A 15,315-nucleotide genomic window follows, 5' to 3' on the forward strand; every position below is an offset into this window, starting at 1 on the left:
ACTCATTCGTAATAAAATGGGGCAGGTTAGAAAAGCCTGGAGCGTACCGAGCTGCTTTTTTGTCAATGCGGCCAGATCACGAACAGAAATTTCGATTTCCGGGAGATTTTCATGAAAACCGTACAAACGGAAAAACTGTCCTAATCCGGGAGTCTCCCGGCCAATCCGGGAGATTTGGCAGGTATGGGGACGTGACGCAGCACACAGCTCGTCGATTGGTCCAAACCAGGTAGGTCTCAACAAACAGTAGTGAAGTAAACGACAGTTCCTGTTCCCACCCACAGAGCTATTCAATCATACGAGTAGCGAAACTCCCCATAGGCTCCATGCATCGAAATCGGGACACTTCACTGACCCAGTCTTTGGAAGTGAACAGACTGTCCCGCCACCTGTTGATAGGCACACCCACTAATAAGCACATAATTTGTGTTTTGTATTAATGCTCCCAGATGGCGCAGCAGTCCGCTCTCCAAAAAATTGAACTCCAGAAAAATTGGGCAACTTCATGTCCCGGTCTTAGAACACAGTTTTGCTGCAAATCGTTGTCGGCTGAAAATCGAGCGACTGGGCTGCGGAAAAGCATCAGTACAGGGTAAACGGAAAACAACCAGGCATCGCAGCAAGCAGAAGTGCATTGCGACTGATCAAGTTCGCCGATGACGTAAATCGCTGACGTCTTGTCATATTGCTGAAGTGGGCGGAGTCACGATGACGGGCCACGTCTTTCCCTTCCTCTGGAGGAGAAGGGTTGCAAGACCGCGTGAGAAATTGAAACCAGCTGAACGCGATGTTTTAGCCCCTGCAAATTCCTTAATATAGCACGCATTTGCGAAATTCTTGCGGCAGCATGTTAATGAAGTAAAAGTGCACATATTTCTCTTTACAACAATTTTTCGACCTTAGGGTTGTTTACTGGCCTTATAAATGCGGACAACCATGTTGCCACCATTGAGGGGATGTCAGATTAGGCACCGATCAAAACTCTCCCAGACCACGGTTATGACGGATTACGGAGGTCAACTCGTCATGCGCTTTTGTCTTGTGCCGCTCCGCGAGTTCGTAGGCTCGCAGCTTTCAGGATTAGCGGATTAGTTCTGGCAATAAAACCTCGGCATGTTAAATGCAATGCAATGAACATAATAGCAAAAAATTTGAGAATGTTATTCGAAGTAAGGCTGGCAGTGAACTCTTTTGGATCCGATACTGCGGAACACCTACAAAACGCTGGTGTGAGAAAATACTGCCGCTCCAGGGAGACGTGCTCTTTTATCACAGTCTCTTGGCATTGAAAGCGCACTGATACTTGTCGAGATAGAGTGCACGGTTGGAGCAGCACTTCGATCCCTAAATATTACAAGAATGGTTTTCTTTTTTTGTGTGTATGTGTTTGGTGCACCGTTATGTTTCACTGAGCCTTGGGTGGGTGGTTCAATGATACAAGCAGCACTTACGAGAACTTGGCCTCGCTGCGCTCCAACTGGGCCTTGGTGGCATCAAAAGACTTGGTCACAGCTGTGAGCTCCTGCTGAAGACGAGTTTGGACGTCATTGAGCTCCTTCACCAGACGACCATTCTCTGTAAACACCAGACACCGAAAAATTTTAGATGCAAACTTCGGCGCTGACTAAAAAACAACAACACAAAGCTGTCGCATCCTGAAAGGCGACGTAAAGATTAAGTAAGGAAAATTTACAACCACCCGCTTATAGCGCAAAACCGCGAAAAATTCTGTACAGATTGCTTAGAAACAACAGAAAATTCATCCTGGCCCGGGGATTGAACGCAGAATGAATGCCTTTACAGAGAGGTCACTCTACCATGAGGGTCTTGAACTCCCCTCAACTAGCAGGCCACAGTCAGCATTTAGTCCCACAAAAACTAGGTGAAGATAAGATAAAAAAAGGGGGGGGGGGGAGGGGGGGACTAAACTGAAAATTTGGCACCAGTATTGTTATCCTCGGGGCTACACACCCATGATTGAAAAATGCAAACATATGTGAACCACATGAATGAATTCTACATGTGATGAAAACTGAATGAAACACGTCAAGTGAAATTGGCAAAGCACTCTAAACAATTGTGATTTGACTGTAAAGTAAAATGTCCATAACAACAGGACCTACAGGGACCATCTTTCCTGGCCCTATAAGTAGCCTTATTATCGCAAAATAAAACTGTTGAAAGTTGTGCTATCTATGTGTGTGCTTTCTTTGTGTCCTCGCTTTAGTACACTATTACCATTCTTAACCAGCAATATTTTCACTAAATAAAAATTTTCTCAATATGTATAATCCTGCGTCTGCTTTACAAGACAAGCTTGAAGCAAAAGATTGCTGTTTTCCCGCAAACAGTCATGAGCAAGGTATCCCATAAGTTATTAAAGAGCGTAAAATCAGGTTGGGGGGGGGGGGGGGGGGGCAAGAAGCAGAGAATGAAATATCGAACACTTCTAAACCCGTAGTCATCCCTTACATTCATAAAAAGTCCCATGGGTTGAAGAATGTCGCACATCACCTCAATGTGAAAGTGCTTTTCTTGGCTCCAAATAAACTTATCGCATGTGAAAAAATAGAGAGACCGCAGCCAAAGCGAAGTGCGTAGGAAACAAGAAATGCCAGCTCAAACACAGCTCGCCTTTCGTTCAATGCGTCATAGGAGTTGTGTACCTGATTCTACTGTCATGCGGCCGTGTATACGTGTTCCAAACCAAACTTGTTTAAATATCCATTTACAGGAGCATTACGGAGTGGTGACTTCAAAAGACAATCACCACCTGGCGCGTCATTGCCTTATGTGCGGTTGTTCACCATTTTTTGTTGATGCGACTGTCCTATCAAGGCATAGGGATAAGACCACCCGCAAAATAATCGAATCATTCCACATTAAGAGATGCGGGGAAAGATGTGTTAGCCATCCCTCAATAGGTATTTCATAAAGAGTACTTATATTTGGTGAAATTGCTGTACCAATTTTTTTTGTTTATTTTATCTGCTTATTTATATTTTTGCTTACCTTCTCTGTTCAGACACATGCACCTTACTGATATTTGGTGTATAATGAAAATGTAAGGCGATAAGCGGTAGCAGAGTCGGCACAGAAGCAGCAAGAGCTGGCCGGATATACGGGCGTCGTCGCAGCAGCAACCAGGCAGTCCCAGCTCGCGCCTCGAGCCAACGTGTCAATGTCGCTGCGGTAGTGGGCATTCCTCTTCACTACATATCGTCCCCCGTTGAAAAAAGAGCCATCCTTGCACCTCATGGAGAACAAAGTACGAGCGGATCGTAATATGGTTTCAACCGCTGTACGTGAACGGTTTCGCGACCGCGAAAGCGCTGGTCTGTGGATGGCGTGACGGGTTCAATGATGTAGTTAACAGGTGAAGTCTGCGAGACAACGCGGTAGGGTCCCTGGTATTTTGAAAAAGTTTCGAAGAAAGGCCTCTAGGAACAGCTGGAACCCAAAGCCACACAAGGGTGTCCAGAACAAAGTTAGGGTATGGGTGGTTATCGTCACGCCGAGATTTCTGTCTCCATTGGTCGATGGTTGTGAATGACTGGGCGAGCTTACGGCATTCCTCGGCGCGGCAGGCAGCTTCAGAAATGAGCGTAGACTCGGAGGAATCGGGGTGGTAGGGCAGAATGGTATCTAGTGTGATGGAAGGGTCTCGGCCATATACCAGGAAAAATGGCGAAAAGCCCGCAAACACCTGCGGAGCAGTATTGTAGGCGTATGTCACAAAAGGCAGAATGAGGTCCCAATCGGAGTGGTCTGAGGCATCATACTTAGATATCATGTCGCCAACGGTACGGTTGAATCTTTCTGTCAAGCCATTCGTTTGGGTGGTAGGCAGTGGTAGTCCGGCGAATGATACAGCATTCCGCAAGGCATGCGTTGATGACTTCAGAGAGGAACATGTCCTCTGTCGCTGAGAAGTTCACGCAGTTAGCCGTGACGGAGAATGAAGTTCCGCAGGAGAAAAGATGACACGTTGCTTGCTGTGCCAGCAGGCAAAGCCGCTGTGCATTTCTGCGTATCGCGTCAAGTAGTCGACAGCGACAACGATCCAACGGTTTCCGGAAGCCATGAATGGAAGAGGCCCGTACAGATTGATTCCAATGCGGTCGAAAGGCCTGGCTGGGCAAGGGATTGGCTGGATCGGACCACAGGTGTGATGAGGCAGAGCTTTCCGTCGTTGGCACTGCGGGCATGACTGAATGTACTTGCGCACAAAAGTGTACATGCCTCGCCAATAAAACCGGGAGGAAATCCGAGCATATGTTTTGAAAATGCCAGCATGTGCGCACTGAGGGTCTGCGTGGAAAGCTGAACATATTGCAGCACGAAGATGGCGAGGTATGACCAGTAACCACTTTCGGCGATAAAGGAGGTCATCGTGGATCTCAAAGTGAACCGCTTGACGGCGCAATGTTCGAGAAGATGGAGAAGTCGACAGGTCTGAAAGGAATCGCCGAAGAGCATTGATCCAGTCATCCTTGCATTGCTCAGACGCCATGTCGCAGTTTGCTGAAAACGCAACCGTTTCGTCCACGGCAGATAGGCAGAACTTTCCGATGATACAGGTGAACTCGATAGGGCGTCGGCATCAGTGTGACGTCAGCCAGACCTGTAGACAACACACATGTCAAACTCTTGACACCGCAAAGCCCAACGAGCTAAACGGTCAGAGGGGTCCTTCAACAAGGAAAAACCAACAAAGTGCATCGTGATCGGTAACTACGTCGAAAGGGTTACCATATAGGTACGGTCTAAATTTACCTAGAGCCCAAATAATTGCCAGACACTCCTTCCCTGTTACAGAATAATTCTTCTCCGCTTTGGTGAGGATACGGCTTGCGTATGCGACTATTTACTCCTGGAATCCTGATTTGCGCTGCATGAGTACGGCGCCGAGTCCAACACCGCTTGCATCAGTGTGTACCTCAATCGGAGCAGTCGGGTCGAAGTGACACAAGATTGGCGGTAAGGTTAACAGGTGGCGCAACTTTTTGAAGGTATCATCCCCGGCGGGTGACCAAACGCAACTTTTCGAATCCTTCCGTAAAAGTTCAGTCAAGGGGGTGGTGATCATCGCAAAATTCCGAATAAAGCGGCGGAAATATGAGCAGAGTCCAAGGAAGCTGCGCAGATTCTTCAGAGATGAGGGTTTAGGGAACTCTGCAACTGCCTGAAGCTTGGCGGTGTCAGGAAGAATACAGTCTTTAGAGACAACATGGCCGAGAATTGTGAGCTGACTTGCGCCGAAGCGACATTTTTTCAGGTTGAGCTGAAGGCCGGCGTCGGTCAGGCACTGTAGTACTTCATCTAGCCTGCATAGTTGTGTGGGAAAATCTGGCAAAATATAACCACGTCATCTAAGTAGCTCAGGCATGTTTTCCACTTCAGACCACGCAAAAGATTGTCCATCATCCGCTCGAATGTTGCGGGCATGTTGCAAAGACCGAAAGGCATGACGCGGAATTTGTTAAGGCCATCAGGTGTGACAAAAGCCGTTTTAGGCTGATATTCAGGCGCCATAGGGACTTGCCAGCAGTCGCTCCGTAAGTCAATAGAAGAGAAGAGCTCCGCACCTTGGAGGCTGTCAAGGGCATTGTCGATTCACGGTAAGGGGTAAACGTCCTTTCGAGTTATTTTGTTAAGACGACGGTAGTCAACACAGAAGCAAATTGACCTGTCTTTCTTTTTAACGAGAACGACTGGAGATGCCCAGGGGCTATTCGAAGGCTGGATGACGCCACGCTTAAGCATGTCAGCTACTTGGTCACCAATAACCTGGCGCTCTGTCGCGGACACGCGATAGGGTCTTTGACGCAGTGGTGTATTGGTGCCCATGTCGATGCAGTGACACACAGCTGACGTGCGGCCGAGGGGACTATGCTGGCAGTCAAAGGAAGAACGGAACTTGTTTAGGAGTCGTAGAAGCTGAGCACGTTGCGAAACGGTTAACGTGTCGGCGATGGAGCTGCTCAGTATGTCAGGTCTAGTAGTCTGCGGCGAAGAGGTCCAGGTCAATCCAGAGACTTCGTGTTCGACGAAAAAAACCAGTTGGCATGTCAATATTTGCAGAAGGGTCGAGACTGTAAACACACTCGACGCACTCGCCCCGAAGTAGTGTTACTGGACATGACAGCAGATTTGAGATGAGCAGTCTGCTGACACAGTCATGAAGTTCCAAAAGGGCATGAAGTAGCGGCAAACACTTGCGACGAACGAAAACGGCAGATGGCATGAAAAGGGCACTTGACTCGGCGAGCGCGTTGCAGGACACCATGGCAAGGGCAAAAGAGTGCGGCGGTACGGTAACGTTTTCAGCAAGAAATAGTTTGTCCCCGGTTTCAACAGCGTCATGTAAAGTAGCATCACTAAACACTTCAAATGCCACCTCAGCGCGCGAGCAGTCGATGACGGCCTTGTTAGCGGAGAGAAAGTCCCAGCCCAAAATGAGGTCATGGGAGCAGGAATCCAACACTAGTCATTCGACGACATAGATGAGGCCGTCAATCGCAATGCGAGCTGTACAGGCAGCGGCCGGCGTGACGTGCTTTGCACTTGCTCTTTGAAGCGATATACTTGCTTGTAGCGTCGTAACCTTTTTGAGCAAGCGGCAGAGTCTGGCACTGATCACCGAAACTGTGGCACCAGTGTCGACAAGAGAGGTGCAGCAACGCCGTCCACATATACGTCCAGTACATTCGTCGGTGAAGAGAGAGGCCTTGGTCTTTCCGCGGGTGTCGCAGTTCCTGCCGCTGGAACTGCGGCAATTAGTTTTCAACGCTCCGGCGATGAAGGGCGACGACGCATCGGCGATGGCGAGCGGCGTCGAGGTGATGGCGAGCAACGGTTAACAGGAGGGTGGTGGTCGGAGTACGATGACATCTGGTCGGGATGCTGAGAGCCTGCGAACGAAGGGCCCGGTGGCATATAAGGGACAGGTTCGAAGTTCTGGTGGCAGTTCTGGTGGTAGGCAGGGACACGCCCATGGCAGTATCGCGCTATGTGGCCAGGCAACCCACAGGCATAGCATATCGGCCGATTGTCGGGTGTACGCCCTTGTCCACTACTCTGGAGGGACCTCGGCTGAGCAAACCGAAGAGTGGGCACGGCTGATGGTAGTGACCTAAAAGTCTGAAGAGGTGGCCTTGCAGCAACCTCAGCATAGCTTAGAGGTGCGTTCACCTCGGCACAGGCCACAGGGGTCGACATTGGCGACAGTTTCAGTTTCAGTTTATTATTCATTTCAAAAAAGTAGTACAGTAATATTAATATACAGACGAGGGTCCCAAAGTTAAAAACTGTAACGGTACCCTCGACGACGGTCCCAAAGTTAAAAACTGTAACGGGACCCTCGATGCATTATAACAATCAATAAATCAGATCAAGTTAACAACCAGGTGGCAGGTGGCAGAGCCGTGCAAACTTGCTCCTGGATTACCTCACGAATGTTTGCTGGCAGATGTGATGATGGTTAGCCGGCTGTTGATAGCAGCGACAGCTGACGAGCGACCTCAGCACAAACAAACTCTTTGATATGCGATAGCAGCGAGTGATGGTCAGAGGTGGTTGTCAAGCTCGAGAGGGTGTCATCCGGGTCGTTAGGGTGTCGCGTGAGAAGACGCTGTCATCGGAGCTCGTCAAAACTCTGACGCAGCTCGATGAGCTAAGAGACAGTGGCAGGGTTTTCCGAGAGGAGCATTAAAAGGAGTCATCGGAAATGCCTTTCATAATGTGTCGTACCTTGTCAGTTTCCAGCATCGTCGAGTCAACGCGCCGGCAGAAGTCGAGGATGTCCTCGATGTAGCTGGTGAATGTCTCACCAGTTGGTTGGGACCGGCTTCGTAGTCGTTGTTCTGCATGAAGTTTGAGCACCCCAGGGCGTCCAAAAACTGTTATGCAGGTCTTGAAGGTCGTCCAAGTAGGAATGTCCGTCTCGTGGTTTTGTACCACAGCTTGGCGACATCCGTTAAATAAAACATCACGGTACCCAGTTCCATGGCGTCATCCCATTTGTTGGCAGCGCTGGCTCGTTCGTATGATTCCAGCCAATTCTCAGCGTCATTTTCGTCTGTGCCGCTGAAGATGTCGGGTTCACGCAGGAGCTGGGCACAGGGACAGCCCCTGGGTGGCGAAGCCCAGGGGGTGTGAAGACAGCGTCGTCAGGCAGGACGGACGGCAGCTTTCGGCTACGCAATTCCAGGGTCGGGCAAAACCACAGCAGACTCCATCAAAATATAATGTAAATGCAAGGCGATAAGCGGTAGCAGCGTCAGGACAGAAGCAGCAAGAGCTGGCCGGATATACGGGCGTCGTCGCAGCGGCAACCAGGCAGTCTCAGCTCGGGCCTCGCGGCAATGTGTCGATGTCGCTGCGGTAGTGGGCATTCCTCTTCACTACAGGTGATTTTTTGCGGCATAGCGATGGTTTTTCGTTTTTTGTGTGTGTGTTTGTGTTTTTAAGGCGAAAGAACTTGTATCATGACAATTATTGTAAGCTATATATGTGTGCACCTTCAATAAACTTTCAGTTGCGAGTGTGCGCTTACGTTGTTCTTTCCTCAAGTCCGTGTTACGTACCGCGCCCTACTTCTTCCATAATGAGAGGTACCAACCTTGTCAAAACAGGTGAAAAACAACAATCGGTGATTTTCGAGTGTTTTTTTACTTGCATCTTCCCTTCAAAAGGCCTTGGAGCCCTTTTCCAAGTAGTCATCAAATGGTTCCATGATCAGAGCCCATTATCTCCCGAACTGACTATCGCAAAACATTTTTTTAGGATCCGTCAAGCACGAGCGGAGCTACAGTGACTTGCCACACGCTTCAAGCGCTTCCTTTCTCCTTTCATACCAGCAAAGGTGCTGAAAGCTGCACAGTAGGGGGGATGACAAGGAGGCAAAAATAGGCAACCTTTCGTCAGTGCGCGTCATGTCCTTGAGCACTTTCTTTCCCTTTTTTTTTTTCTGAAAGCACGAGGCTTACTTTCGATGAAATTGCAAGCGCACGGATGGGCACTTGGCTGTATTCTCTGGCATCCGCAGTAATTAGGTGCCTCACAGTGCTCAAATCAGCCAAGGGCCGTGTGGTACATGGCGCGGTCAATTAGTTATACAGCACCATTTGTCGAGAGAAAAAGGAACGACTCAAACCTGACTGAAAATAACTGCAAATTGCGGGCCGCGTGCTGCACTGTAATGTTTGGTTTGTATGTTCTCAGAAACCTCGACTACCACTCGGCAGCGTTTTCTGACGATGCTGAAATAGTGTTGCGGGCCCCTTCAAGTGTCGGCAAGTTTGAAACATGCACATATTCATGGGGTTCTAATGTACTCACCTTGTGCCAGAATATGCAGCTCCTCCTTGAGCGAAGCCTCCTTTTCACGGCTCCGCTGCTCCAGGGTCTTGCGGGCGGCTTCGTTGTTGTGCACTTGGCATTCCATTTGCTGTGTAATTTGGCGGGCACGCTGCTCAAGCTCTTGCACCTTAGAGGGAGAACAAAGTAGAGAAATAGATAACAATAAAGGCTCGAGCTTCTCTTTATTTTCTGCACGTGTTGCACTCTCTTTTTAGCCAGTGACAGGTTATCGCCACGATAAATTTGTTTCTACTGAATACCCACCTACTGTGCCTGTAATTACATTCAAGCCTCAATATGACAAACACATATATAACGAAGTATCGGTTGTAATGAAGTAAATGAAAAAAAGTCTTGCAATAAATTTAGTGCTAGGAATAACCTTTATAATGAATTTTCAGATATAACAAACTTATTTTCTGTAAGATGGAACTTTGTTGCAATGAGGTTGGAGTGCATTACTACATTTTGTTAATTTATTTATTTTGAATTACTGCAACCCTACGCAGGGCTATCACAAGAATGGAATACTGCATAATAGGCGCACTTTTTTTTTTTCAGAAAGTCCGGCTAAAAGTGTGGGGTGCGCCTATTACGCAGGGTAAAATTTCCAAAGACTTCATTTCTAACTACGGCATATACCATTGATACCGTCTACGTCCCCAAAGTCCCGAACATCTGCACTACAGCCGAAACAACCTACTTCATAGGCTACACAAGCGCACAACGTCTCAAGAGTGCTATAATCGAGGCATGCGATGCGGTGCACCTTCAAATTTCCGAAAGTCAACATATCAAAATACCCGTGTTGCCAACGAAATGGAGAAAAAAAATTATGAAAAAGATGTCCTTGCTAAAATTCGCCTATAAGGCTTCAAGCCACGACCGAAATTTTATGCGCTGAACGACTACAATCGTTCAATTTTACGGGCTCGCACTCCATATTGAAGGCATTGCAATCGAATCGCAAGCCACCATACAAATGTTACGAGTGCCGCCCAAGCCCCCTTTTCTTCAAATAGAGCCACCGAAAAGAGTTATATTGATTCTGCGCAAAAAACGCAAATTTGATCGCCCCCCACTGCCACTGATAAGAACCAAAAGTGATTAAGCCTAGCCTACGGTTCAGCATGTTATCGTGCGCGATACGATGTTTACGTTCTCGGCCAGGAAATCAACAGCGACAAAAGTCCACCAAGCTTAGGCAAGTCCGCGTAGTGGCAGCAAAGACTGAAGCTCACGTTGAAAAGCTGAAAAGCTTTTAAATTTGCAGACAAGGTAGCAAATGCGATAACGGCGACGCTTTTTTCAACAGGCAGCTCAATGGGCACTTGATGAGGATGAGATTGCACGTTCCATGAGGAGCGCGGCTCCGGCCACGCCGGTGCAAGGTCACTCCGACACTTAGGCAACAGCCCTACTTCCACACTTGGCGAAACCGCGGAGCTGGCGGGTCTTTTCTCTTCTATTTTTCCTCGCTTCAGTTAGCGTAAGAGGGCATTCAATTGCTAGCATGCAAACACAGTACAGAGCTAAGTTCAGGATGGAAATAAAAAAATCTGATTTCTCGGGACCAATCTGACGGTGCGCCTACTATGCGAATGTGTCTATTATGCGAGTAAACAGGGTACAGTTTCATAAAGAACAAGCTAACAGGCAGTTCACAAGGCTGACATGAAAGTAAAAAAAGGTATTTTTAGCAAGAGCACTTTAGTGAAATCAGATTGCACGCACAATGTGAATCATGTCTTCAGTTATTATACATAATTACGGCACCAGCAATAACGCACTATGTTGGGCGAGTTGGTTTTTAGCTTTCGTAATTACAGCGCGAGAAGACGCCACAGAAAAGAAGGCACACAAGACACACGGAGCATTCTGACAACTGATATCTTATCGTAACCAGCAATGGCAATTATAACGGCAAAATATCAGTTCTCAGTCAGCGCTCCACGTCTCGTGTGTGCCTTCTTTGCTCTGGTGCCGTCTCATGCTGTAATTATGGAAGCTCAATCCAAGCCCACAGTCCCCCTCTTCCACTGCAGGTGTTCAATATTTTGTAGTTTTTCACGCCCTTGACCACTCTTTGCCTATCGCCTATATTATTTTTCCAGGGTAGAATAAATTACACTCAAAGCTCATTATAACAAAGTTGCACCTTACACGAAAATAAGTTGGCTATATCCTAAAATTTGTTATATAAAGGTTTATTCTTAACACCATATCTATTGCAAGACTATCTTTCATTCACTTAGTTGTAAGCGCTATTTCATTATATCTGGGTTCGTTATATCAAAGTTTGAGTGTACTTCAATACCTTGAATCGGGTTACATTCATCTACACTATAACCTCGTTACATTAAATATGCTTACAATGAATATGCTTACAACAGAAATTCAGACACTACCTACTAATTGGCGGCATTATGCCCACCTTTGTTCCATTGGTTGAGCTTCATTTACTACAGATTCTGGTACAATGGGCATTCGGATAAAATTGACTAAAATGCGAGGCCAGCAAGCTGGTTAGGACTTGCAGACTTTTCTACCCCAGAAAACTTGACTTCACTAACTTCTGACTTCGAACATCGCTTGGCATACTTTCGAGGCAACAATGGCGCTGCTGATATCAACGTACAAACTTAAGAACGAAGGCCACCCATCTCCGATTGGTTAATGATTAGTTATGCCTGTTTATGAAGCACCATAGTGCTTCATAAAGAAAGTAACAGAATACCAATCAAGAAGGGTGTAAGGCAGGGGGACACAATCTCCCCAATGCTATTACCGCGTCTTTACAGGAGGTTTTCAGAAGCCTAGAATGAGAACAGTTAGGGATAAGAGTGAATGGCGAGTACTTTAGTAACCTGCGCTTTGCCGATGACATTGCATTGCTGAGTAACTCAGGGGACGAATTGCAACTTATGATTACGGAGTTAGACAAGGAGAGCAGAAAGACGGGTCTTAACATTAGTCTGCAGAAACGAAAGTAATGTACAACAACCTCGGAAAGGAGCAGCGCTTCGAGATAGGCAATAGTGCACTTCAAGTTGTAAAAGACCATGTCTACTTAGGGCAGGTAACCGCGGAGCCGAACCGCGAGATTGAAGTAACTAGAAGAATGAGAATGGCATGGAGCACATTTGGCAAGCACTCTCAAATTATGACAGGTAGATTGCCACTACCCCTCAAGAGAAAGGCATATAACAGCTGTATCTCGCCGGTACTTACTAGCTACGGAGGAGAAACCTGGAGACTTACAAAGAGGGTTCAGCTTAAACTGAGGACGATGCAGCGAGCAATGGAAAGAAAAATGGTAGGTGTAACCTTAAGAGACAAGCAGAGAGCAGAGTGGATTAGGGAACAAATGGGGGTTAACGATATCATAGTTGGAATCAAGAAGAGGAAATGAACATGGGCCGGGCATGTAGCGTGTAGACAGGATAACCGCTGGTCATTAAGGGTAACTAACTGGATTCCCAAAGAGGCAAGCGGGTTCGGGGGAGACAGAAGGTTCGCTGGGCAGATGTAAGAAGTTAGCGGGTATAAATTGGCAGCAGCAAGCACAGGACCGGGTTAACTGGTGGAACATAGGAGAGGCCTTTGTCCTGCAGTGGCCATAGCCAGGCTGATGATAACGATGATGATGATGTGTTGTGCCTAGCTACGGCGACGAAAAATCAGCACGCAGCGTGCTTACTTTTGTGTGTTGGGGCGCTGACATGCGAAATTGCTGGTCTCTGCCACGGCTGTTCCGAGCGGTAGGTGCGTGACGAGCTTGGCCGGGGTTTGCTCCCGACGGGCAACATGTCTATTTGTGGTTCTAAGGAGCCAGCAGCCGACTATTTGTTACCTGTGGCGAAGCACATTGCGGCTTCTTTGCTTTCACGTATCTGCTAGCGCGACGGTCTTGCCCGCCAAGTTTAGGTAGGAATTAGCCCTAGCCAGGACTTTGACAAAGAAGGTGGTGGCGCGACTGCGATGTGCATATTCGTGGTGCCCGATGCTTCAAAGTACGATGTGCTCAATCGCGAGTACAAAGATCTGTCCCGCGGTAGTTTTCGTGAAGGTGCATTTACACTAGAGAGACACGACACTGATTTTGGTCTGCCAACTGTAATTTAGAGTCTTTTGTCTTGTCGTTGTCCTATGTACACTGCAAAGACACAAACAGTCCGCCGATCGTCTTTCAAGGACTCCACCTGCGCCTTGTCGTGCTCACAGCCTTTCGTTTGCCAATTCTGCAGTCACAATGGAGGTGCACATAGCGACGCCGACTAAACTTGCACACCTGCCCCTCATTTCAGCCATGCTCCCTGCTCTGCCATTGTCCCTCTTTGACTGCTACGTAGCGCAGCCCCCGCCATAATACATGGTGACGAGGAACGGGGGGTCATTAGACACAAAAGGAAAGCAAAGAAAAGACTTCTTTTGGATGCTCAAGCTGGCCAATTCAGACGCCTCAGACAAGGCATTGTTAACTCCCCTAAAACTCCTTTAAGATTGCCCACTTTGTGGTCGTTTGAAGCAAAGACATAGGGCAAATTTTCGCTCAGCCGCGAGTCTCCCGAAGACACGCCAACGACAGGTGTGTGGATGCGTTTTGCTGGTGTTTTCGGTCTGTCATCATGTTACACTAAGATGACACGCCGTCTTTTGAGGCATCAGCGGCGGCCTAGTGTTACGATAGGGTCTGGAGACTTCGTTGGCGGGCGACTGGTTAACCGATGGTCTGCATCTGCCTCGTGTCTTCGTCGGGGTCATGTCAGTGTCGTGTCACTCTAGTGTAAACGTGCCTTGACAAGGTGTGAGACGCTGTTAAGCAGAACCTTTTTGCCAAAGAGTCAACGCTATGACAGTCAGTTCAAGACACGCGTGTGCAATGTTCGTGACGAGTGCGGGGCACGATCGTGATATGAGGACTTAACTTCTGCTTGCGGCTGCCTTAACAAAGGTGTAAATTGTAACTTGAATTATCGTCGACCCGTGAACACAAAACGAGTGCGAAATCGTCACTCAAGTTGCACAATTTTAGACAGCCGCGACCTCGTGATGCACAAGAAGCAGAAAACGCTATCCCAAAGGCTTAAACCGGAACGTGCATCAGACCAGCAAGGCGTACTGGAGCGACACGGTAGAAGCAGCCAATCAGACCTCAAAATGAATATCAAACATCTGCCTTTTGAACATAAAATGTCCTTTTGAACAAGGAGCCCAAAATGATCGTAGGCATTTGTTCTGTTGCGAACCTATAAATTTTTTAACAATGCTGTTTTTCTTTCTTTTTCTTCTTTTTTTTTGCGTTTTTCGCAATGATTTTCACCACCTTGGCAGGCGCGAACAGCTTTTCACAGCACTTCACGTAATTTTCAGTGAAGATATTTTGGCATCAGATATAAGAAAGAACTACCGTGTAATTGAAGATCTGATTTTAAGAAAATGAAATTTTTTATGTCCCCTTGAGAATAAATTCGTATATGACTCGGTAGTTCTCTCCGGTTATAAGAGACCCATGCAGCGTTTCCGTAAAAGTCTGTAATAACAATACTTTGATTTTACATATTCCTTTTACAACAGACTGAAATCTTCATTATAGAGGTCTGTAGTATTCTGGTTATACTTTATCTTGTCCTGACTTTTGTGCAATTTTTTTTTCTTAACACCACATAGCAACTAACTTCTGCAATGTTGCACACATACATGCATACGGAATAAAGCAGCTCTATAAAGTGCAGAAAAGCGGCAACACACCTTGCCACGAAGCTGCACGTTCTCGTTTCTCAGCCTGTCCGCCTCGTGGTTGGTACGATCCAACGAGTGCGCCCTCAACGGTGTACTCGGCATGGGACCAGGTTGGCCGACCTCTTGCTTCTCAGCGGCTGCGGAACACACATTTCTCATGGAATTCTTCTTAGCCCAAACACCAGAGAAGAAGAAAAGCGGCCAGCAGAA

At 47.4% G+C, this 15,315-nt stretch overlaps 1 protein-coding gene across 6 annotated transcripts in view; it reads right to left on the reverse strand.

Moving 5' to 3' along the window:
* Window positions 1-15,315, reverse strand: part of LOC119174526 (uncharacterized) — a 92,329-nt gene that overhangs the window by 53,777 nt on the left and 23,237 nt on the right. For all 6 annotated transcript variants that reach the window (XM_037425470.2, XM_037425468.2, XM_037425469.2 and 3 more), the window contains exons 5-7: window positions 15,115-15,242; window positions 9,343-9,490; window positions 1,452-1,575 (exon numbers count right to left, since the gene is read on the reverse strand). In XM_037425470.2, coding sequence (XP_037281367.1) covers window positions 1,452-1,575; window positions 9,343-9,490; window positions 15,115-15,242 — 400 coding nt within the window. The remainder of the gene's footprint in view (window positions 1-1,451; window positions 1,576-9,342; window positions 9,491-15,114; window positions 15,243-15,315) is intronic.

The sequence above is a fragment of the Rhipicephalus microplus genome, chromosome 5 (genome assembly GCF_043290135.1).
Source record: "Rhipicephalus microplus isolate Deutch F79 chromosome 5, USDA_Rmic, whole genome shotgun sequence".
NCBI classification, from domain to species: domain Eukaryota; kingdom Metazoa; phylum Arthropoda; class Arachnida; order Ixodida; family Ixodidae; genus Rhipicephalus; species Rhipicephalus microplus.